This window comes from Anastrepha ludens, chromosome 5 (genome assembly GCF_028408465.1).
Source record: "Anastrepha ludens isolate Willacy chromosome 5, idAnaLude1.1, whole genome shotgun sequence".
In the NCBI taxonomy this organism is placed as follows: domain Eukaryota; kingdom Metazoa; phylum Arthropoda; class Insecta; order Diptera; family Tephritidae; genus Anastrepha; species Anastrepha ludens.
Window position 1 is genome coordinate 127,506,510 of NC_071501.1, and position 25,958 is coordinate 127,532,467.

The 25,958-nt window shown below is 35.9% G+C and overlaps 3 protein-coding genes across 5 annotated transcripts in view; 2 read left to right on the forward strand and 1 right to left on the reverse strand.

The window, feature by feature from the left end:
* Positions 1 to 1,523: 1,523 nt before the first annotated feature.
* Positions 1,524 to 25,958, forward strand: part of LOC128865438 (dnaJ homolog subfamily C member 7) — a 42,898-nt gene continuing 18,463 nt past the window's right edge. The window contains exons 1-2 of one of the 3 annotated variants that reach the window (XM_054105826.1): positions 1,524 to 1,606; positions 7,897 to 8,060. In XM_054105826.1, coding sequence (XP_053961801.1) covers positions 1,544 to 1,606; positions 7,897 to 8,060 — 227 coding nt within the window. In that variant the 5' untranslated portion in view covers positions 1,524 to 1,543. Of the gene's footprint in view, positions 1,607 to 1,838; positions 1,902 to 7,896; positions 8,061 to 16,558; positions 17,222 to 25,958 lie in introns of those variants that run through there. The other 2 variants (XM_054105825.1, XM_054105828.1) reach the window with 2 other exon arrangements.
* Positions 2,814 to 3,495, forward strand: LOC128865440 (NADH dehydrogenase [ubiquinone] 1 alpha subcomplex assembly factor 2). The gene has a single exon (XM_054105831.1). The coding sequence runs from the start codon at positions 2,953 to 2,955 to the stop codon at positions 3,406 to 3,408; it is 456 nt and encodes a 151-aa protein (XP_053961806.1). The 5' UTR covers positions 2,814 to 2,952; the 3' UTR covers positions 3,409 to 3,495.
* LOC128865436 (nucleolar complex protein 2 homolog) lies at positions 3,425 to 6,003 on the reverse strand. Its single transcript, XM_054105819.1, has 2 exons — positions 4,823 to 6,003; positions 3,425 to 4,761 (listed from the first exon to the last, which is right to left on the reverse strand). The coding sequence occupies exons 1-2, from the start codon at positions 5,906 to 5,908 to the stop codon at positions 3,523 to 3,525; spliced, it is 2,325 nt and encodes a 774-aa protein (XP_053961794.1). The 5' UTR covers positions 5,909 to 6,003; the 3' UTR covers positions 3,425 to 3,522.

Sequence of the window (25,958 nt, forward strand, 5' to 3'; positions counted from 1 at the left end):
TCGAGATGTAGATGTGGAAGCGATGTGGAAGATCAAGGGAGAAAGGACACCATCATGCGGCACCAATTATCTTCTCCTTCTCTGTTTGTAACTATGATTATTTGCGGACCACCTCTGCAGTGCCGCTAGGAGAGTAGATTTTTTAATACCCTCTATTATTGTGGAACAGTAAAATTATATGTTATCAACATTAGAGAGTACACCAAACAATGGTTCAAATAATGGTCTAGCTAATAAAAAATACCTCTGCGTGAAAATTCTTCATGTATGTGCATGAGGAATTTTTGAGAGATAATTCCCGGCGTGCTTGACATTTTGTCCCTAAGATCGCAAGCAAATCAAAAATGATATAATCAAACATTGAGTCTTCCGAATTCACTGCGACGTCATACCTCGAGAATATACAAGCAAAAGTAAGAGAAATTACCTGTTTGTGAAGAAGAAAATTAGGGGCTAAAATTTGGTATAATGTATATCGCTTTGGAAAAAATGGTAAAAAGGGGGTGATAGAGGGGTGTATCCCCATCTTAAAACTGAAAACAGAACCTGCCGGAGGCTTATAGTTTTTAAGTAATATAATTTAATGTTAAAGTTCTATAATTTAGCGAAAAGTTGGTGTTGCCATACACCTGAAATGAAAACGAAGTTCGCACGCAGGGATGTTCAGTGGAAGGTTCATTGTAAAACTGCAGTATTTTTTGGTGTAATTTAAAGTTGAGAAATAATTTTGAAAATAAAAGCATACAATTCATTTAAACTTAAAAACAATGATATTAAGCGTATCACAAAAAATAATAAAGTAATTAAAATTTAATTAAATTAATTAACACAGTATATTTGCGTGGAACTCCTTATCGCGTAGGCGGCCTTCGGCCGCGCTTCAAAAAAATAACCCTCATCAGTCCAACTCCGGCTACGCAATCCACAGTATTTTTGCGTAGAACTCCTTTTCGCGTGGGCGGCCTTCGGCCGCGCTTCAAAAAAATAACCCTCATCAGTCCAACTCCGGCTACGCAATCCACAGTATTTTTGCGTAGAACTCTTTTTCGCGTGGGCGGCCTTCGGCCGCGCTTCAAAAAAATTACCCTCATCAGTCCAACTCCGGCTACGCAATCCACAGTATTTTTGCGTAGAACTTCTTTTCGCGTGGGCGGCCTTCGGCCGCGCTTCAAAAAAAATAACCCTCATCAGTCCAACTCCGGCTACGCAATGCACAGTATTTTTGCGTAAAACTCCTTTCCGTGTTATAACCATTGAACCCAAAATTAAAACGTCATATGCGTGTATGTAGTAAGCGGGCCCAATAACCCCCATTCCCATCATTAACACTAAACTCAAGTACTTAATTTTTGTTTTCATTTGCAGGCATCCGGCAACACCATACTGTTGTAATTCCAATCTTCTTCTTGTTCGCGCTTAAAATTGGAATGTGATTGCATAGGGAAATGAATTTGCATTTAATTTTAATAGATATAATTAGAATATTAGCATAAAAATCGGTAAAAACACGCGTGGGAGTGTATATTTGGTGAATTTTAGTGAAATGTTAAAAAATATAGAGTGTAATGTGGCAAATTATAGTGAAGTTCTCGAGGGCATTTTGAATGTAAATAATTAAAAAATTATTATTTCCCGAATAATTTTAAGTTATAAAGAGTGTTCCTTAACACCTCACTAACATCTCCACCAATTTTCATTAAAAAAAACATTATAGTTTGCCAGAAATTCCAAAATATATTGTTCTAAATTCCAGCCAAATTAGGCGAAAGCAATAGAAAATGCCAAACGCAAGAAATTATACATACATATACACTTTCCTGCCACGGTGTTCTCCTCATAAAAGCGGGGGAAAAATGCCCTTCATTGAATATTTACAAACTACCAAGGCGAATTTATTACAGGTGACAGCAAACTCATATAAGTAAAACCCTACATGTATTTGTTGTTGCGTTTGGTGCAAGCATCATGTCAAAATCAGCAAGCAAATGTAAACATACGAATGTAAACATATCAATACATACAAGCAAAGCATATCATTTTGACGTAAGCCATACCTACGGTGAAAAATTCAGCTGGGTGAATGCTGTCACCTTATTAAATCCACCTTGCAAACTACATAGTAATTTTTCTTCCTTTTATTTGCTTTAGTTATTTGTTTTTGTGTTATTATCGTTCATGACGTCAGCTGGTTTTGAAAACCGCGAAAAGAAAGTAGCAACTACTTGGCCGAACTGTATATAGACAGACGCTAAAGCGACTGCCATCAGAAGATTCTCACCCCCTTCCTATACTCGCAACCCCTTAATGCTGTTATCAGAGGTCAAACAGCAGCAGAACTTCAGGTACTTCATGAGATCGGAGTAACTTTTACTCATTTACGAACTGGATTTTGTAGTAGGTTAAACTCGTATCTAACCTCCATGTGCCAAGGCCTCTCACCCAGCGTTAGACGAGTTAGACGATAACGATCGATGAGTACAACGAGCTGGCAAGGCCTAGTGCACTGATACAACAACAATCAAACACAGAAACGTAGAAAAACTGCATTTAAAGGTATTTTTCTAATACAACACGTGGCACTTCGTTTGCATTTGTTTGATTAGTTTAGATGTCACAAATCACAATATTACCAAGCCATTCACAAACATGTAATTTTCCCTCCTTTTGTTTGTGTGTTTTGTATTATTAACGTGCCTGACGTCACACTTGTCAAAATTGCGAAAAATAAATTAACGCATTTAGGAAGACGCAACCTTCTGTACTCAATTCGCCTTGGCTATCACCTTCAATAGATTCGCGTCGATTTTATTCTATCGTTCTTGCCAAGGCGAAACTACTATTAGTTAATTAGCCTTAATTCTTCAAGAATCAATTCGCCTTGTTAATTTTGCTATAATTATCTATATTAAACGGATAAATACCGAACTCGCGTATTTTTTTATTTTGGAAAAAATGGTAGCTAAACCACCTCAGCGTGATCTTATTCGAATTATAATAAATAAATTTATTCAGTCATTACGACCACGACAATTTAAAGGTAATTTTGTTGGGGAAGACTATTTTGGCAATAAATATTACGAAATCCCTCCAAATCCGTCAATTGGAAAGAGGAAAGCTTCCCGTTATTTCGTTCCAAATGATAAAGAGGCATTCGATCAGGAACTCACAGCAGAATGGGAAGCATGGTTACGTGGTCGCCGTGATGAGCCACCATCGCGTGAAGAGCTGGTAAAGAACCTGTCAATAATGGAAATGAAGCAGCGCAACGCTGCCGAACTTGAAGCAACGTACGGCGAGAAGGATGACAAGGGCAAGGCTTTACCCAAGGAAAAAGAGACAATCGGCACTTTTCCCAAATATGATGAATATGAAATTATACCTGGCAAGGATCCAGAAAAGAAAAATTAATTACTTAACAGAAAGCTTCTTTTTCACATAGTGAATTATTTATTAGACTCTATTTCGATATAGTAATAAATTCAACATAAATGATAATTCCCTTCTATAAAACAAAACTTCATTTCACCAGTCGTTTAGATCTAAGTCTTTCACAATATCGACGTTTTCCGCAAGTGAATCTTCAATTGGTATTTCAACTTCGGGCACAGTTTTTTTAGTTTTCTTTTGTTTTTCTTGCTTTTGTTTTTTATTCCGCCTCTCATTTTCAGGAGCAGAATCTTCTCCATTAATATGTGGGGGAAGCGGTTTCTCATCTTCGGAATCAGATGGGAATAATTCAAGTTCTCCGTTATCATTTCGAATTGTTACACCATCTTTTTTGGGTCGCTTAATGCTTGGGACATCATAACCTGTATTGATACTATCAATTTGCGCCGCCTGTCGTCGTTTCTTTGTCTCGTGCGTCTTAATCCAACTGTCGTAGTAGATAGCTAAAGGCGTTCCTTTAATGCGTACTTTTGTTTCCCAAGCTTGAACTTCTGCCAAATTATTAAGGTTGAATGTAATTTTACGTCGCTCTTGGTCGATGAATTGTGAATTTTCCTGAATTTTGTCCAATAGTTGTTTCAGTTTTCGCGAGTAATTGGCATTACGGCACACTTTGAGATAGCTCTTCAACGCTAATACTGTCGGTACAACCAAATCAAAGAATGCTAATGACGCCGATTCAAGTGACAAGTACTCTAAGGCAGTGCTACACACTTGCTCGATTACTTCGTCGCGAAAACCATTTTCTGACAACTGACCTCTGTTAAGGCGCAAAATACAGGTGAATTGCAAGGGCCGCATGGATGCAGTTGTATGTTTACGATTAAAAGTATTACTGCGCAAAACTTCCAAAATTAATGGAAGGACGGGAACGAATATGTGCGTTTCTTTGGCCAATGTTATAAGCACTTTTATACAATGAAAACGCAGCGGAAAGTATTGCGCTGTTGGTATAAGACGTATAACTCCCAAAGTTATGGTAACTAATGGATATACAAGTGGTTGTAAATTAGGCTTGTTAGCCGTGGCTCCTAAAAGATCAGCCCACAAGTGCAAAGAATTCATATACTGCCAATTATATACTGCTTGAATACTATCCTTTTTCTTTAATATTACAGCGTTGCGCAAGTGGATTGCCAATTGTCGAATGTAAAGAAAGGCATGCTGGTAAGATGCATTCAAATCCAAAGCGAACATTTCTACTAAAGAGCGGCGCATGAAATTTATGCTAGGAAGTGTATTGGGAGAAACAAATTTCGAGTTCCGCACATAAGACAGATACATGGCTTTTAGTACATGATGTAAAACTGAAACCTAAAAGTATTAAAAAATATATATTTTTTGTGAAGAAGCGAAATATTTATATGTTACGAACCTGTTGATTACGGATTATTTTAAGAATACAAAGAAACGCCAGAACTCGAACCGTTTCCTCTCCAGTTGACCATAACACAATTAGACGTTTCAAAATACTTTTTCCAAGGGATGTAAACGATGCAGTCATTGCAGCCATTTGGTGCAAATGTTTAAGTAAAACAGAAAGTATATTCGGACTGGAAACTTGCTCTATCAATCGTACCAGATCAGTTAAATAATATCGTAAACAACCCCGTACCTTAACCCATTTTTTGGTTTTATGAAGCGGCGTTACCGAACGGGTGCTTAAGCCAAGTATGCGTAGAATTGCTGGTTGTAAATGTAGAACACACAACTGGACCACACCGTTGAAACTAGCTGACCCAACTACTTTAAATGCAGTTGGTTCAGTATTCTTTTCTTCAGACGTAATACTTGCCAGGGCCGAATTAAAAGCCTGAATGACTTTGCGCACCACGTCCAAAGAAACATTTTGGCTTTCTAATTGTAATTGCCATTGTCGAAGCTGATTTAATGTTACTTTTTGCACACCATCAGGAACAGACGCAGCCCCATCCTCTTCAAAGTCGCTTTCATCACTTGCTACTTCTAATGCGGCACTAGGTGTGTGGTATTTCTCATCATTATTATTACCATTGTCATCAGACGCATCGTTTACCCCTTCATTGTCACTTGCATCTTCTCCAATTATTTCATTGCTTTTACTTTCGTTTATAGCGATGTCATCAGGACTTTCGTCATCCGATTCATCACTGCCGAATATGTTAAAATCCAACAACTTCTTATCATTTTGCTTCAAAAAATCGTAAAACTCTGGATCGATATTCTTCAAACCTTCAAGTTCTTTTATGTGCGATTTTTTAGCTTTGCTTTTATTTTCAGTCGATTTCTTACCGGCATTGGTGCCTTCTTTAGAAGTTTCCCTTGCGATAGCTTTACCCTTCCCTTTCAACTTGGTATTCCGCAAAGCAGCTGACTTATCTTTAGCGACAGAATTTTTCACATTCAGTTTTTTTGTGCCTTCAACCGATTTAAGGTTTTTCTTCATAGAAAACAAAGTTTTACTTTTTTTCACTACCTTCATTTTAACTTGGATAAAGTGTAAAATTTGGTACCATTAGGAAAAAGAATTCTACTCAAAAGACAACATGTGCGTTTTGCAGTGTTGCCGCGTTAAAAAAATTATTAAGGGTTATGATTACTCTTAGGTAGTGATCGCAAGGTGCCCAGATGTGGCAGAAATATATCGTGTAGTTATAATATGATTTTTATAAACATCTTCCCAATTTGCACGTTTCTTAAATTAGTGTGATAATTCCACGCTATTAAACGATTTACTTTATTTAACTATTAATTTGATTAGATTTGGGACTTTCTGGCATTATTCCTAAAAAAATTATCTAAATAGAGAATCGACAGCAGTAGTCTGTTTCTGTAAGAAATCGGAGAATGTGTGAGACTCGTACGTCATTCGACAAGGTAGTAATTAGTTTTGTAATATTTAATTCTGGGATTAGTTATTGTACATATTTTCAAGTTTTCAGAAGTAATTAAATACCGTTTTTTACCAAGAATAATACAGAAATAGTTTGCGTCTTCCGAGTTCGCTGTGTCGTCAGAGCCCATGAATAAACAAACAAAAGGAGGGGGTATTACTTGTGTGTGAAGAATAAGAGTAGGCGAAGGCAATGGAAACAACCAATCACAAGAAATTATACGCACGCACACACTTCCTTGCCATTTTCACAAACATGTATATTTTCTCCTCCTTTTGCTTGTTTTTTTCATTTGTTTTGTATTCGGAAGGGAGCTGACGTCAGACTTGCCAAAATCGCAAAAAATAAATTAACTGTGTCAGAAAGACTCAATTCGCCCTTTTCATTCACAATAGAAATTTTGCGAATGTGAAAGCCATATACAATACGCTTGCAAGCGTGGAGTGATAATAATAATAAAAACTTGTATATGTTTTGCATTAATGTTTTTTTAAACTTAATATTAACAGTCTGAAATTTCTATTGTTCATCACTTATGCATTTTCGCTGGTTAGGACTTGACATATTTACACAATACAAATATTGTTATCATGAATTGAAATCAAAATGATGAATTTTGAAAATGGTTTGGACCATTAAAGTTATTATTTTGGCAGAACTGGTAAATATTGCCAGGTTTCCTTATGATACGTTCACATATGGATTAATCACCTATAAATCGCCCACATTAATCTACCCGTTCACATATGGCATATTACCTGCAAAATTGACAATCAGCTGTCAAGACTGTTTTGAAACTTTTTCTTCATAGAAATTGCTTTAGTGGAATATTTCGGTATTTCTGGTTTGTTTAATTATTATTAACGATATGAAGACAAGATAAGGAGAAGGAATAGCTAATTTAATTGCGCAATTGGCTGCTAATAATGGAGAGGGAAATCCGCATTCGAAATTCGATATTACATTGTATAATAAGTAATAAGAGGACAAAACGTTTATACACACTCGCTTTTTTTCAGTAAAATGAATCCATAACAAAAATTCTATTAGAATTGTGTTTACAGACATGTGTTTCTTTGCCGGTATTCATTTCATTTAGTTTATTTATTATCTAGGACTATTTTACAATCTCAGATTTTGGGAGAGAAATTACGTATGGGAAATCGCGCTTTTTAATTACGGATTTTGAGTTAAGCGCGAAAAAGTAGATCATCTACTTATATGTGTGAGCAATAATTAATAATAATTAATTAAACTTGGTTTTTAGCAAAGTTATTGTGGAAAAAATCCATCCACAATTTCCTTTGAATGCGGTAATGACAAAAATGTGAATGTAAGCGATTGCATGGCAAGTGAGCAAAAATCAAATAGAAACCATTTCAATAACTGCAAAAACAAAAGTACAAGTAGACTTTTGTTTTTTCTTCGGGAAAAATATCGGCCAATTAACGCCAAAACGCAAAACCTAGCAACACTAGTTATTGTTAGAAGTTTCTTCTTCTATTCGTTCGTATATTCGTTGTTGAACGTCGGGTACGGTTTCTCAAACAAAATAATACTTTTTCTGCTTATTTAGGCGAAAAATTGGAATAGCAAAGTTGAGGACCTACTGCGTTTCATATCTTTCATGGACGAAGTGATTGTATTAGATAGTGACAACGAGCAGGACCAATCATCCGACATGGAAGTAGAGACGGTGGAATTGGATGCGGAACAAATTGTTCCCAAGGACAATGCAACGTAAGTATTCAAAACTTACCAAGAAAAATTAAAAAATTTCAATGGTTTCTGTGCGGCGTACAATGGATACAAACTTTATACAAATCAAATCGTGTTTGATTGAGTTTTAAAATGCGTAAGTGATAATTGGCGACATTTATTTATTAAGCTGCATTTACATGAGGCGATTTTCTAAGTGATTCAACATCGCCTGAGAAGAGAAAACGTGGAGTACATGTATGTATGTTAGGAAATAAGCGTGAATTGTTGGGCGCTTCTGATAATATGTTTGAAAGTAAACAAAGTTGAATAGACAATAAATCGTCTAAGTACTTTAAAGCAAGCGATTTTATCGCTTTCTGGAAAAATTAACCAATTTGCACATGCGATTTTTGCTTAGGAAATCGCTTAAAGCAAATACTGCATTAGACTCTAAATATACATATATTTTTATTTGTATCGTTATTTTATTGCTTGTAAGATGTAAGCTGTTTTGGTAATGTCGCCCCCATGTAATGGCGCTGTGGGTGAACTTGTTTATACCCAGGTGAAATAATAGATACAATTGTTACACAATTCGCATGCTTACCAAGATTGTTCGAAAGCTGTAAATTGAAGAGGACAGATATATCAATATTTACACTAAAATAATAAAATACCGATGTGAATGCTGCCTTAATCTATCGGATCTTAAATACTAAAAGCCAATCGAGACATTGGTTTAAAATTTTGCTTTGTTAACTTTCGTATTTGAGTTAATACATTGTTGTAGGACCAGATCAGCATCAGTTATTTTTGAGACGGTACTGGTTTTTATCAAGAGTGTTAGAAAAAATGGTATACATCAAACTGTTAATCGGTTCTTATTGAATTTAAGGGAATCTTAAAAAATTTTAATTGTAAATCGTTCTATTTCATTATTAGATATTATATAATATTTATACAGTGAAACCTCCCTTTGGCGGACACTCACCGTCAGTAAATTTTTCTCCACCCAAGAGAGCCTCAAAGGGAATGAGGCTTATTTTAGAACTTGTTAATTTTTTAATTAATTAAATGTTATTTCTTATTTGAATAAAAAATATTGATATATCATTCAAACAAAAATGTGTACGTATTTTTTCAAAGTAATAACGAAAATAAATATAGTAATACTTACTATTTAATATTTAAGTTAATAAAACTAGATAGCGGTTCTTGTGTCAATATTATGAAAAAATAACTGTTTACGTCCGGCCAAGTGAGAGTCCGCTTAAGAGAGAGTATTTTGTTCCGAAATTCATACTTGAAGCTTGGTATAGGAATAAGTGTCCGCCCAAGGAGTTGCCCGTCTTATAGAGATGCTTGTTAGGAGAGGTTTCATTGTATATTTCTTTATTACTCTTCTTCATTTAATAATCTAGGCCATATTCAATTATCTTAAAGTTATAGAAATCGGAGCATTAGAAGCATAACTAGTTCTAACCATCCCTTAACAGAAAATATCATGATTTCGTAAGCTTAAGGAATATTGAAATTAATTAACTCGAGTAGCGATGGGCAATCAATCGCCCCACTTATGAAATCGAAAAAGAAATTGAGGGAGAGAATGAGGGAGTTCTTCTAATATCTTGTGTTTTTAGATTAATAGGCAAGCATCGAATTTTACAGGAAGTAATTGGATCGCTGAAATGCCAAAAGCACAAAGCATAATGGGCAAAGACTTTCTGGCCTACTAATACAATATGTATGTATGTATATATATATAATTGGCGCGTACACCCTTTTTTGGGTGTTTGGCCGAGCTGCTCCTCCTATTTGTGGTGTGCATCTTGATGTTCTTTCACAAATGGAGGGGGACCTACAGTTTCAAGCCGACTCCGAACGGCAGATATTTTTATGAGGAGCTTTTTCATGGCAGAAATATACTCGGAGGTTTGCCATTGCCTGCGGAGGGGCGACCGCATAATATAGTCTTCAGATAAAAGCGGCATATTCCAGCTTTGAACGAACAACAGAGATATATAACAGCTTTAGAGCGTATGGATCAACAAAGTCCGAACTACTACGTCGCATAAAAGCAAGTACGGAATATGACTTTGAAATGGTGTAATTTAAGAGTCTTTGAAAAGGGAATTTAGCGTCAGATTCCACACCAAGATGGATAATTTCACTTGGATTGGATAATCTAGAACCACCAATGCGGTATAGGTAATGTAAGCAAAACACTTGCTTATATTTAAATTTAACTTATTTCTTTTACACCAAGCGACATTATCTAAATAAGATTGAAGATTTATAGAGTCAGTTCAACTTGCAATCACCGGGTATATCTTTAAATCATTATCATACAAACGAAAATGTGCGTTATTAAAACAACTGGAAATGCCATTAACAAAATTATAAAAAATAGGGGACCCAGTATAATTCCCAGGGTACCCCAGAGGACGCAATAAAAGAAATAGATGACGCAGAGTGGAGGGAAATCCTATAGCCCTCAATTTGGAAATGAAAACCGTGTGATTAACCTTATCAAGTCTGTGTACACAGTGTCAACTTCAACTTTATTTTGAAAAGCTGATGTACAATATTCAGAAAACACTGGAAGATTTGCAAAAGTTGACCTACCTTTCATGCAACCATGTTGGTCTGCAGAGATTAAACGATTAACTGCAAAATAAATTTTATATCTCACAATAAGCGCAAATAATTTTGAAACCGTGGATAATTTGGAGATTGGACATTATTATTCTTATTTCCTCTTTTGAATACTGGACTAATGGTTGTTACTTTCCAGGCAACTATGAACTTTCGCCGTTCACGGGATTTGGATCAGGATAAAGGCCATTAAACTCATAGAATTCTATATGAACAATAAGTGGTACATGGTATATACCAGGGGAGATAGCGGGTTTGGGCATTCATTTTTTTAACGAGTTTATAGCATACCAAATACTTTTCCACTGCTTCGAAGCATAAGTCAGGATATCAGTTTCTTTCATATCGTGGAAATGCATACTTTTTGCAGACAATTTCATACTAGCTTACCGTTTTGGAAATTGTATTGTTTTTTTAGCACTTGTCATTAAAATACTTAATATACTTCAGAACTTTTTTCTAAATTACATTAGAACTTAACTTCAACAATTAAGCTATTAAATTGTTCAGTGCGAATTTCCTTTTCATTAAATCTATCAAAAATAACTTTTAATATTTTTTTTGTGATGACAAGGTTCCTACAATATTCAGAACATTACACTGACTTTCATCGTCGGTGAATCATAATCATCAAATGTTATTGTCACCCTGTCATTGCGCTTCGTCGATGCTTTTTAACAATTTTTCCCTCACGGTGTTGCCTTTTTTCTATGTAACTAGTGGACGAAATTTTTTATTTTTAAATTCTGCTTAAAAAGTTTGATATTTTCATGAAAAATCGTCGAATTTTTATAAACCTTTTACAAAGTTTGAAACGTTTGTCGGATGTATGATAAAGCTGTACATTGATTTGATTGATGGTATGACAACATGAAAGGGGTAATGGAAGCAAAATGTTTGGTATATAAAAACGTATCTGCTCATCTGGATCCAAGAATTCTCCTACAGTATAAAGTAGAAAGTTTAATATCGAATAATTTGTTTCTATTTATATATTGATATTAAAAATGCAAATTTTAAAGTTAAAAAAATTGTCAGGAGGACCTTCCCTGCCTGCTTTAGAACTGGACAAGTCAGAAAGCCAGCATTTATATTTAATTTCAACAAAAATCGTATACTGTACGAATAAAAGTTGTGGAGGATGTCGAATACCCTCAATTTAATAAAATGTCGATGAAAATTTTCAGAAGTACTGGTAGAATATGAAAAGTTTCTGACCTTAAAACTGACTGGACTCCTTTAATCATAGGTGAGTTTACACATGTTTTGAGCTCAACATGCTATATTACAAACCCTTATATAGGGTGGGCCATGTAAAATTTGCTTTTTGAATCGGCTAAAAAAAAAAATAAACAATATTTTTACAAACTTTTTTTTTTATTTTGAAGATTGAACATTGTCCTTTATGAATGAAAAATAATATCGTTCAAACGACTGCCATGACAGGCTTTACAGTAGGCCATTCGATCAACCCAATTTTAAAGCACATTTTCGATTGTTTGGGCTCCAATTTCATGAATGGCAACTTCGATTTCGTGTTTTAAAGTAGTGATGGGCAAACTCAGCACATTTGCACTGTGCAGCAGCGTGTGCTTCTGCGTGCGTAAAAGTGCTAGGTGAAGGGGGATAACAAAGCACAGGGAAGAAACAGAAAAATTGAGCGAGTTGTGTCTGTGTTTGTACCCTGAATGAGAGAGCAATTATTCTTGAATTCTTACCAGGGATGCCAACTTTTAACTTCATATCAACAAATTTCTAAAAAAATAGGTTTTTTTGGTACATTTTTCTTCAATAACTAAATTGAATACATATTACACTTTCTATTATAATAATGAATTAAGACAATGCACAACAATAAACAAGCAATTAAACATTTCAAAAATTCGCGTAATACTGTTTTTTAATTGCTAGATGTAAAGAAAATTAAGACCTCTGAAAATATTTAATTTGAGATTAAATTAAAATCTTACATATTGGAAAGCAATGTCAGTTAAATCTTCAATAATATTGATCACTGCATATACTGACGAATCTGTAAATTATTCACACTTATGTTATGATTACTTAAATGGTTTTTGAGATCGGATATATTTTTTTAAATTGAGCTAAGAAATCCAGAAAATCAATTTTTTTAGCTAATTACTTTATAAAACTGCAAACTCTCTTCAGCTACCGAAGTTTGTCGAATGTTTCAGAATTTTTAGCTACTGAATGATACCATTTTTTCGTTTATTTTTCACAAAAAGTGGACGTGATTGATAACTAATTTCGCCCATCTAAATCCAATACACTCTGATATGCACAACTGCAAATAAAAATAAACAACTAAGAGTATATACTTATGTATATAAATCATGAATAATAAAATCAACAATGCCCAAAATTGATTCCCACATTTAACAACTGCGGCAACTCTTACTCATAAGTTTTGACATTTCATAAATAAAATCAGTTTTTTCGTGATTTCTTCATTTTTCGACGATATTTTTTGAGACCGTAAGTTACATATTATTGTCGCATAAAAAACCTCTAATATTAAGTGTATTTGTATGGTGTGGATGCAGTGAAAGTGCTGAAAATTCTATTTAAAAATTTGAAACGGCGAACGTCAAAACAAAGTGCACAGTGTTCAACTGCCGACAAAAACATAAATTTATTTCTAATGTGTAATATATTACTCTGTTTTAACTTTTAATTTAAATAAACAAAGTTAAATAAAATATTAAATACAAAACATTTGGTTCAGCATGACTTCAAATAAAAGAACATTGTTAAATTTGAATCCGAAGTGTAACTTTTTTATGCAAATATGTAGACGGAGAATCACAATGCCTTGTATGTGAAAAACGTGTGGTGTGTAAGGTTTTTAACATAAAGAGACATTATGAGCTGCACAGGAGTGATTATGATGAATATGTAGGAAAAGAAAGGAAAAGTATATACAAATCCTTAAGTCCAAACGAAGAGCCCGATTCGATGTGCCAAATTACAGAAGGTCGGAAAAATTCAAATTATTCAAATTTTTTTTTTAATTTCTTAGGAAAGCGAAGATTACGTTGTAGATGCAAAGCGTGCAACTTATGAAATCGCGTTAAACCTTGTTCGTGAGAGTCGTGCATTTCCGGATGGCGAATTGGTGAAGTTTTGTATATTAAAAGCAGTAGGAATTTTGTCCCCTTATCTCGTAGAACTATAAGCAGACGAGTAGATGAAATGGCGGAAATTACAGAATCGCAGTTAAAAGAGCGTATAAAATCATTCACAGCGATTTCATTGGCAATTGACAAAAGTACAGATATATCCGGCATAGCCCAATTAGCGATTTTTATCCGAGGAGTTGATGCCACCTAAATATATGTGAAGAACTTTTGGACATTATTCTAGTGACAGGGACGACTAAAGGTGAAGATTTATTTCAATGTGTTAATGAATGTACTGAACGTATGGGTGTATCATGACGAAAAGTGGTTTGCGTTGCCACCGATGGTGCGAAATCCATGACCGGATGCAAAAAAATTTCTCTAATCATTTTTGTGTACTTTGTCATACTGTGCGCATTGCCATATGCGTGTGATTTGAATTTGAGAGCAACTAAGTACTCACCAAGAATACCCACTCTGCTATGATAATTTCCTCAATGTTTTTTTGAAAAAATCCTCTATTTTTTTTAATGGAAACATGTATAATTGTCCTTTTTAACAAAATAAAATGTATAACATCCATTGTTTAAATAAAACATGGCTGGTTGAGATTACTGTTCGCTGTTGTGACCAGCATTCTTTAAAAAAAATGCACTAATATAAAAACATACGATATACATACATATTTATATGTAAGCGAAGACAATTTTTTCATTCAGAAAAATATACACCGATTTGTCAGTACAAATTTATCTCCACATAGTTTAGCAACTATGAAACTTTGACATGCGAATGTTCAAACTTCTTGATTATAAAATCGCCTATGCTTCTTGGTTACAAAAATTATAAAAGTAAATAAAATAGAAATTTGCAAATATGATGTTAATATTCAAAGAAGCGTTTCCAATAAAAAAAACCAAAAGCATTTTATTATTTCATATGAACGATCAACACTTCGAAGTCCCTTAACATGGAATGAAGTCCCCTTATCTGGTAACTTTGCTGTTGGCAAAGCTTCACTCTCTTTTTTACAAACACATATGCGTTGCTCAGAAGTGATTAATATACGTACACGCCTATTGCTTACCCTTCTAATGTAAGTTTGTCGCCCCCCCATCTAGCACTTTGCTAGCACGCTCTGCTGCGAGCGTGCCACGCTGCTGCCCGTCCCTATTTTAAAGCATCAATCGTCTCGTCTCTGGATGGTTCGCATAGCATTTGTCCTTAACGGCTCCCCACAAAAAATAGTCCAGCGGACTTAAATCACAGCTCCGATGCGGCCAATTGGATATCGGAATTTCGGCTGATTATTCGGTTTTCAAAAACGGTGGCCAAAAGTTCGAGTGTAATTTTGGCAGTGTGACAAGTTGCCCCGTCCTGTTGAAACCAAATGTCGTCCATGTCATCCTCTTCAATTTTTGGAAACAACTCGTTGAGCATGTCACGGTAACGCTCGCTCATTTTCGAAAAAATGGCCCGATGATGCCGCCAGACCAAAAACCGCACCAAACAGTGACTCGTTGTGGATGCATTTGCTTCTCTGCAGTAACGTGTGGATTTTCTGAGCCCCAAATCCGACAATTTTGCTTATTGACGTATCCACCCATATGAAAATCAGAAAAGAAGAAGAAGACTCACCACTTTGTGGAAATAGGTTTTCAATATTTCCCAATTTTGTTCAAGCGTATAGCTTGAATTTCGTAAATGTCAAAACTTTAAGTAAATTATGAACACATTTGTGTTATCATTCTCAAAAAAATAGGTGGTTCAAAAAGCAGACGCTATATGGCCCACCCTGTAAAATAGATTTAGAGACTTATAACTGTGTTTTTTGTTAGTCGAGAGAGGACTTTACTACTTAAATGTCTACTTTGTGCGTTGTATTTCAAGGCTGGCATCATAATCGGTGTCAATATTGGTTCTTAAATACTACCTCAAAATTGTAACTCTCATCTGCGATGTGACAGAGATTAAAAAGGAAAAATAAACGCTGCAAGCAGTTTAAATACTGTGAAAATATCCTAGTTAAGTCCTCGAAAACGTTCAAGACTTCATTCCGTATCTGCAAATAATGAAAAGTTATAAGTATATTACCAGTCAATATAAAAGTTATTTTACCTTGAATCAACATATGACATCTTGCATCAGTTTCAATTAAAAAGTTAATAATTTATTTCTTCGATTACTTACATGGCCTGGCTGCCAAATTTTTGAGTGAGAATATGAATACAACTTCCCTGATTTCTTAGCTTTTAGTAATGTTAGCATACTGTTAAAAGGGGCACTCACTAAACTTGCTTCTGTTAGTATACCAGGACACTTGCTTGGTAGAGGTTCGCACTCGGATGTCATTAGCAAAGTGGTGCATAATTTGAAGAGTACTACAAGTGCTGACTTTCCATGGTTCAGATTTCCTCTTACAATTGCCCATGCAAATCTACTAATAATGAATAATGAAATATCTTAAGAACTACGTATGTGATGCGCAGGAAAATTAATATATATGAATATTACTGGATTACTTTTGGCACCGGTTTTGAAATTGAATTTTTGCCGACTTTATTACTTGTATGTATGTATTATCATATGCCCATGATCGAAGCTTTCTTGGCAGATTTTAAATAACAAAGTGGCGTAGCATACGAGTGCAGCTACTCAGCAATCGATTGGCGGCCGCTCGTGTCCATAATGCGCTTTGCATTTTTTACCGCTAGTAGTGCGTTTCAGTGCATTTTGTGCATCGGTGCGATCAATTAAAATGTGTTGAAGGGCTAGCGTGAGCGGTTTACGAGAAGGTGTCGAGAAAACAACAACAGCTAACTAACGGATAACCAACATAGTGGCAGCGCTTTTTTTTTGGCTCTGTGGCAAAAATAGAAATCACTTATTATATGTAGACTTCACTGGCAGAGATTTTTCGATAGTCATTTTTGATGTTTTAAATTACAAAAAAAAAAAAATTTCTTGGCTATAATTGTTTACTCATAAAATATACACACTCAACGTGGCTAAATAAAGCTGCTTTCGCTTGATCGTTATCGTTGCTTTTGTGTATTCTAAACGTTTCAGGTTGTCTGTGTGTGTTTGTGGGTGATAACCTATTTTTTAAACGCACTTTATGTTTTTTTTTTTTGAGAAATGCAATGTGAGCAAAGTTGAAAAATAGCAAGTGGCAGAAATATTTCACCCGCGAAACTACATAATTGACTTTAACCGTGAAGGTCTTCGAGAACAGACAGCAACCTACTTTGTTCTTAGTTTTTTATGCAATCAAAAGATTTATTGTTGGCAAATAAAATAGTAAACGGAATTTAATAAGTGTATCTGATTCAGCTTATCAGTGCAACCATTTACATTGAAACCAATGAAATCCACATTCGAGAAGACTTTAGCAAAGATGATTTAGTAAGTATAAAACTAATCGCAACTAATAATGTACCGACCCTGCAAGAAACCAATTATATCTGACTCGTTGCGTTCCGAGAAGATTCGCTCTAATCCATACTAGTAATTGATTTATTTTAAACGCCGTAGTCGTTTGAAACCCACTGTGAGTGTGGGACATTAAATGATAAAAAAGGTTGTTTTCTAATAGCGCCCGGTCCTCGGCAGGCAATGTCAAAACTCCGAGTCTATTTTTGAAAGAGCTCCTTATAAAAACCATCTGCATCTCCATTTCTGGAAAACATCAAGACTCACACCACAAATAGGAGAGAGGAGTTCGGCCAAACAAACACCCAAAAAGGATGTATGTGCTAATATTGAAATTGAAATAAATACATAATCGCTATGGTACAAAATCAATCTTGTTGGCTTGTTATTTATTGAAACCAACTGCAAGTGTTAGTTGAAGGTGTCCATGATACTAGGTTAAGGGCTTGTTGTTGTTGTTGTAGCAGCATAAATTTCGCCGTGCATATCCGAGGAATGCTGCTGAAGTGACAGTCCTTGGCCGACTGTCGTGGGAACGAGGTTAAGGGTTCTTTAAGTTTAGCTCACACTACTTATTGTTTAATTAGGTAAAGTTTTTGGAAAATATCAAAAATGCTTATATAAGGAATTGTGGTGCGAGGAATTCATTTCTGGGATTTGTTTTTTATTGCCTCTACGCTAGATAAGCCAATATTCAAATTAGAGGTTTTTTCAATAAAAAAAAAGATTTGTTGTAATGTTAAATTTATATTAGTCGTATTACGAATACAATTTTCAAACACCGCAATCAATACTTAAAAAAAATTCATTTGTTCACAGTTTTTTGTTTTTTTTTTAATACTTTTATTTCGAATTCCACCCTTTTGCTTTTTATTTCGATTATGAAAATAATCACCATCATCGTAATATGAAGAAGATACACAACTTTTATTAACATTATCAACTGGAGCCATTATCCTCCAAGAAATATCTGCTAGTAATGCATCTAATTATATTTCTTTGTATCGTTCATCCAGATGTATTATTTCTTGTTGAAATTGCTCACCTTGTTCATCGATTCAGTTGATAACACTGCCGACATTTCATAAATCAGTTTCAAGTAAAAAATTTCGCTGAATTCAGAAAAAAAATTCCTTCAAAATGTCCACTCAATGCGGATTTTGGTTGTCAGTTTGGTGTCAATTGTGTTAGCATTAGAAAGTTTATTAAAAAAAGCCATTTCCACTTGATTGGCAAAGTTATAGAAACTGCAAAAAAAAGTTAAAACGTGAAGAAGTTCAGAAAATAATAACTTGCATGTTTTTAGGTTGTACATATGTAAATTTACATTGTATAAGCTTATATAAATAAATAAATAAATAAATAAATAAAATAAAATAACTTGAATAAAAGTATTTAAGCAAACCGGTCTATGTGTTTATTTTCGTCTAAACACATCTGCAGTAATCAATCGGCATATCATTTCATTTATTGCCCAAAATCATTTTAACATAGGAGTTTACAAAGTTATGACAAAATTAGATTGTTGAGCATTATCCTAACATACAATACATTTGTACAGTGAAAGCTGTTGCCTTGCCAATAGCATAAAAATTACCCCAGAGCCCAATAAATCTGTGCTAAGATTGGTGCGCCATGCTATGTTCCTAGGAAGTATCAATTGACCCTCTCATTGTGATTGTTTTATCAATAGTTCGTTTTAAATTCTTCAAACGGAACTTCTGAGGAAGAAAACTGCAACCTAACTCATGTTGGTTTTTATTATTTATTGATATTTTTATTTATATTTACTGAATTCGGTAAAATTCATCATACGTCGTTAACTCACGCTAGATCCAACTTTTTATTTTTAAATTTCGGTATTGGTTCATAAACTTTGAAAACAGGTTGCGCTAATCGCTATAAGCAAAACCAGAAATCTGTTTCACTTGTTTATAGTTTTCCTGGAGGGTACGCATTTATATCCATTATCATATCTGTTGAATAAATATGCATACATATGCAGGTACATATGTATATATATATATATGTTTATGTAGATATGAAAAATAAATCAGGCGAAACGACTAGATTTCTAAAAATTTGCGATAATTTACCACAAACACAGACGTACGATACTAGTTTTATCGTATAATTTATGTATGCATGTGTGCTGTTGAAGCGTACGCTTTATACCACAAGATATCCGACGTATGATTGTAACTTCTTTACATAACCTAATGCTTTCTTCGAACGCTTTGTACTTGATTGGCGGTACATCGCAACTGCGAGCTCACACGGAAGAAGCTTGTAAATTAATTTAAATTATTTACATGCCCTTTTTCCAGTTTTGTATCGAATTAAAAGAAAACTCCTCCCTCATTTTAAAATCAGCCGTTTGTTGTTTTCCATAAACATCTATACGATTTGTTTTCTCGAGTATAAAAGTTCGTCTAAATACATAGTGATGCGAAAGCCTTAAAAAAAATGCATCGAAAAATTTTATTACATGTGATTTATAACTTGTGGAAGGGTTAAATATTTTTTGTTCTTTGTTCTTTTTTTGTTTGGCTGATCTCTTCCTATTTGTGGCGTGCATCTTGATGCTGTTTCACAAATGCAGGGACTTAAAGTTTGAAGCCGACCCTGAAGAGTAGATGTATTTAAAAAAAAACCCGCCAACCAAGGGGAGTCTTATCGTCCGATAACTTTCCTTTCCCCAGTAGTGAAGACACTTGAAGCCCTTCTACTCCCACTCCTCACTTAACACCTGACTCCAGCCCCACACCAGCATGGTTTCCGTAGCGTTGGACCTACAAAAGGCTTTCGACACAGTCAGCCACGCCACGCTACTAGATGACATTTTACAGTCGACACTCCCGCCAGGGCTGAAGAGGTGGACCGCGAACTACCTGAGTGGTCGTCACTCGTCGGTAGTATTTCGAGACCAAACCTCAAAACAGAGAAAAATAAAGCAAGGAGTACCGCAGGGTGGTGTCCTTTCACCCTTGCTTTTTAATTTCTATATTTCGAAACTCCCCCAGCCACCAGAGGGAGTCTCACTGGTTTCATATGCCGACGACTGCACGATAATGGCGTCGGGCAATGACATTGATGGCCTATGCTCAAAAGTAAACGACTACCTCGCCAGCCTTTCTCGCTTCTTCACTGCGAGAAACTTAAAACTTTCTCCCACTAAATCCACGGCGACCCTTTTTACTACCTGGACAAAGGAGGTCAAGCTGCCACTTCAGGTGCACGTCGATGATACCCCAATACCGACGGTAAACAACCCCAGAATTTTGGGAGTCACCTTTGACAGCTTGCTCTCCTTCTCAGCGCACACAACCGCTATTGCAATGAGAGTACAGAATCGCAACAAGGTCCTCAAGTCGCTCGCCGGCAGCACTTGGGGCAAAGACAAAGAAATGTTGCTGTCGACTTTCAAAGCAATAGGCCGACCGGTTCTGAACTATGCCGCGCCTGTCTGGTCGCCTGGAACCAGTGATACGCAGTGGACAAAGCTTCAGACCTGCCAGAATACTGCCATCAGGACCGCGACAGGATGTCTCCTGATGTCCCCTATCCAACACTTGCATGACGAGGCGCACATGCTCCCGGTTAAGGAGCACAACAAAATGCTCGGCAAGCAGTTTCTGCTTGGGTGTCACCGTAGGCCTCACCCATGCAGACACCTGCTCGAGCCTGAACCACCTCCCAGGCACATCAGGAGACACTTCCTCAATTACGTGGACGAGATCCAGGACAAAACGGACAGACCACTCCAGGATCAGACAGTATACAGACAGGCAATTAACGACATTCATCGGGAGACCCTTACCACCTTCTTAAGCTCCCGACCCCCGAATGCCGTTATCGGAGTCCAACCACCACCTATCGCAGACGAAGGGCTCCATCTTCCTCGAGAGTCCCGCGTAATCTTGGCACAATTACGTTCTGGATATTGTAGCAGGTTAAACTCCTACATATCCAGAATCGACCCCGACATACTAAACATATATCCAGCATGTGAAGGTACCCCGCACGTCACATGCCCCATCAAACCCACTCATCTAACACCCCTCTCCCTCTGGACCCAACCCGTCGAAACTGCCAGTTTCCTGGGCCTACCGTTAGATGAGCTAGACGAAGACGACCGGTAATTACACTACACTGACAGGGCGAAGATACTGCTACAACAACAACAACAGTAGATGTATTTTATGAGGAGCTTTTCATGGCAGAAATAAACTCGGAGGTTTGCCATTGCTTATCGTGCGCGACCGCTATTGGAAAAAACTTTTTCTATCATTATGGTTTTTCATGCACGTAGATTCGCACCTATGCCCTTTCCGAATGGTAGTGACGCACAAATCTAATCGGCCACGGCGGCGGAATATTCACAGGGATTTTAAAAATCACTAAATTTAAATATGTATAAACTACATAGATGTATAGGCAAAAAAAACGAAAAAAGTAGCAGGGTAGCAGTATTGGAATTTGTAGTGACAGTCAAACTGCACTGAAAGCCCTTGCTAACCCACGCTGCTTTTCGAAGTTGGTCGACGATTGTAAGAAAACTGAACAGTGTTGCAAAACACAACAAAGTTAGTCTTATTTGGGTGCCTGGGCATTGGGGTATTACAGGGAACAAGTTAGCTGATAAAGTTGCCAATGAAGGTTCTGCAAGTATGCCACTAGGCCCTGAACCCTTTCTAAGTCAATTCTGCATCGATTCAATTATGGATTGACGATTTCATGAGGTCGGCCCATATAGGACGTTGCTCTCGGTTGAATTCGTGCAGAGTAGCCAACCGCTTTATGAAAGAACCAAACAGGAAAATAGTGACCTTTCTCCTAAAACTCAGCAGAAAAGACCTGAGAGAACCGGTGAGAGTAATCACAGGGCACAACGACTGTGGTCAGCATATGGCTGCAATGGGAGTCGTCGACAGCTCGATATTAGGCATATCTTGTCTTGAGGATGACTACACTGCAGAGCATTTTCTCTGTAGCTTTCCGGCGTTTTCCAGAATCAGACTTAGGATATTGGGTTGCGATATACTGAGTATGGATAAAGTTCATACTCTTCCTCTTCCGGATCTCTTAAAATTCATCAATGGATCCAAGAGATTTGTGGAAGAGTGACCTCAAACTAAATTTCCGTCTTACGACCCACATTTTATCTTTCCTATCTCTCTATTCTTTCTACTCAAATCTATCCGGGTGTAGTACTACGGTCTCCTGACAGACTGCTCGGACTTGTCCAACCCCCCACAATTCTAATTTAATCGAATAGGCTAAAAGGCTTTCAGCTTTAGGCGTAGGCTTTCATTTATTTTTGGTTTCATCAATAGTAATGCTTCGGTTACTCACCCACATAACGGTCTGCACTTGCTTTCCCTAGTGACAAAAGTTTCATGAGATTCGTACGCATATGTAGAAGTTTGTCGCGAAGATGTTTAAGAAGCTTCTTGTTATGTCCTTATTTTTAATATATGTCCTTATTTTTAATATATGTCCTTATTTTTAATATATGTATAGTGGACATCAAATTTTTTGCTTACTTTCCCTCGATGCACTTGACTGCAGTTTGAGTGGTAAAAGTGTTAATTAAATTTATTATTCCGTTTGGCATGTTTCTAATGCTCATATTTCAAGTGGTTGTTGGCAGCTCTAGGCCGTAATTTTTTCTCTAAACATTGTTAAATATTGCGCGACCCTCAGTATGTTGAAAGCACGATACAGTGTAAGACGAATTTAAAGATTTCAAGCATAGTTACTTTTATATAATATTTGTGCTATTAAATATTGTTAAAATGTAAGTATTATTAATTTGATGCATTAAAAATAATTTTCTTTCAATAATTTAGCTATAATTAATTGTATTTATGAATTTTTTAATCTTCTAACATGGGTAAGGGATGCGACGTGGCTCCCAGGAAAAAATCTGAAATAAGAACTCTTCTCCAACACACCACTCACTTCCAAAGAAAGATAGCAGAAATTTCTAGTGTTTCTAAATCAGTAGTTAATAGAATACAAATAAATTTGCACAAAAACTTGTATCTATCACCTAAGAGAAAAGGCAACAGCGGAAGAAAACGAAAGACGACGCCACGTTCAAACAGAAAAATTCGAGACATATATTTGGAAAATCGAAAAAAGCGCTAGTTTGTTAATCCAGCAAGTTCAAAGGCTGGCATATTCGTTTCCAAAAGAACTGTGCAGCAAAGATTGCGAGAGAAAGGCTTGACAGGGCATCGTCCAGTAAACCTCGCCTGACTGAAGCCATGAAGAGGAAGCGACTAGACTGTGCTCGGGAACACCACCAAATGACTGTTGAGGCTTGGAATAAGGTTTGTTTGCCTACTAACAATTGATAAACATTAAAAAAACATGAAATAAGACCAATATAAAGAAGTGCTTCAAAAACGGATTGCTGTCGACGCTGAGGGAATGGTTCCAGGATGGTGACGACTTCATGTTTATGCACGATTCGGGGCCGTGTCATAAAGCCAGAAGTGTTACCAAGCTCTTGAAATACTATAACATTCCAGTCTTACCTTGGCGGGGCAATTCTCCGGATATGAACCCCATAGAAAATCTTTGGGAGATCACCAAAGCAGAGATTGCCGAAGAAATGATAACAACGAAGGTAAGACTGGTAGAAAAGCTGATAGAGGTTTGGTATCACAACCGTAAAATAAAAGAAAGTGTCAAACAATGCATAGAAAGTATGCCCAAGCGCTTAGAAGCCCTTATTGAGGCTTAAGGAAAATGTTACAAAATACTGACTCGTAAGAAGTAACATTTCTCCCAACACATTAAATTTTTTTTTACAATATTTAACGGTGTTTTTGAGTATTTTTTATTATATGTATATTTTGTAAGATGTTGTTCTAATCATATTAAACGTAATTTAATTAAAAATTCCGTGTTTCATTTAATAATTTTAGCTAAATACACAACAAATAAATTTTTTTGCGACTGCTCCTAATAATTTGGCAACCCACTGTATGCATAAGCTTTTTAAGCGTTTTGCGCACAGACACCTTTTCGAGTATTAAATATAGTATAGATGTAAACGATCGAAGCTGTTATCAAACAAATACAAACCATATATTTCGATTTCTATATTATTCTAAACTTGATAGTTATATTGCATTATTTTAAGAATATTTTAAACATCCCTCTGGCTGTATTTTTAGTAATTTAAAAAATTTACGTCTGAGTCACATGACACAGTTTTATGTAAAAAAAAATCACTTCGCCGCATATTTTACCAGATACGCCTACCTAAGGCGAATCTACTAAAGGTGAAAGCAGCAGACTAGCTATTTGTTTTTTTTTTTCTTTCTTCCCGTATATTAGGATGTCAACACAAAATGAAATGACGAGTAGTCGTTCTATTTTACACTACTCTACTTTCTTTTGTCGTGACATTCTAATGTACAAACACTTCTCTACTTTCTTGTGCATGGCACCACCTAGATTCGATTTGCGTATACCTACAAAAACATTCTGCGGGGTGAGTTTTCATATACATGGGAGTCCTACATATTTGATCGTGTCAGCAGACAAATTCAGCTGTGATGCGTTTTTGACTGACGAACATGTTCGTCAATATGGCAATCACATCAGTGTACTTCTTTGGGTTGGTGTAGCCACCCTGTAGTTCGACCGGTGGCAAGATACCCACTTCGCCTTGCATTTTCTTACGGCCTTGCTACCTTGCCCATTATCAAATGCTAAAAGCACACGATCTACGAAAAAAATCAACGCAGCTTCCGCGTATATTACTCGTAAATTTTATGTATATGTATTTATGTATTACATATATATGTATACATACAATTTACAATATAAATGAGCAAAAAATTTCAAAATTAAGATTCAATCACAAAAGTAATGAAGACATAAAACAATTATAAAGAAATACATAAAATATTGCATTTTTGAATAGAACATAAAAAGCGGGTAACAAAATGAGGTGCTAAAAATGTAGTAAAAGTGTACGACCCGAGTTCTCACGAATAACAAACACGAACTTTTAGGGATTTTTTTATTTGAATCCATTTATCGCAATCTGTTTTCTAACAATCAGCAATATTTTTACTTAAAATTTATTAAGTCTGTATGGAAAGCACCCAGTGCACAGTGGTTCCGCCATAGGACATTGGATGAAAATAGTCATGTTAAAATTATGCAGCAATATTTAGCTAAATGTTAGTTCATTAGTCATTGTAACTTAGAGTACAAAAGAAATTTCAACTGCACAAACAATTAACTTATAATTGTGCCTCCAAAGTAAGAGAATTTGAAAAGTGATAGTTAGCGTGGTCTCCGCTCCGTACTTACGCAGTTCCGGGAAGTGTTATTTTTCTAAGCATTACTGGGTTTGTGTCCTGTTGTACAATGGGAATTCAAGTTGAAGGTATGTACGACATGTTAAACGTTTTGTTAACTTTTTTAATTATTATTTAATAGGTTTTCAGACCGTACGAAAGAGGTACTTTAAAATTTGCCGTTTATTTTTTTTATAAGAAGTTTGTAAAGTTTTAACTAAGTTCGCACGAATCTGCACAAATGAAACATACATTAAAATATTCTTACGTCTGTCCTCTTTAAGGAAAAATAATTTCCAGCTGCGATGACCTGCGATTGCGCTTAATATAGGGTCTAATCTGTACCTATGTGTACCTATGTTACCCAACAGGAATTGGCGTTA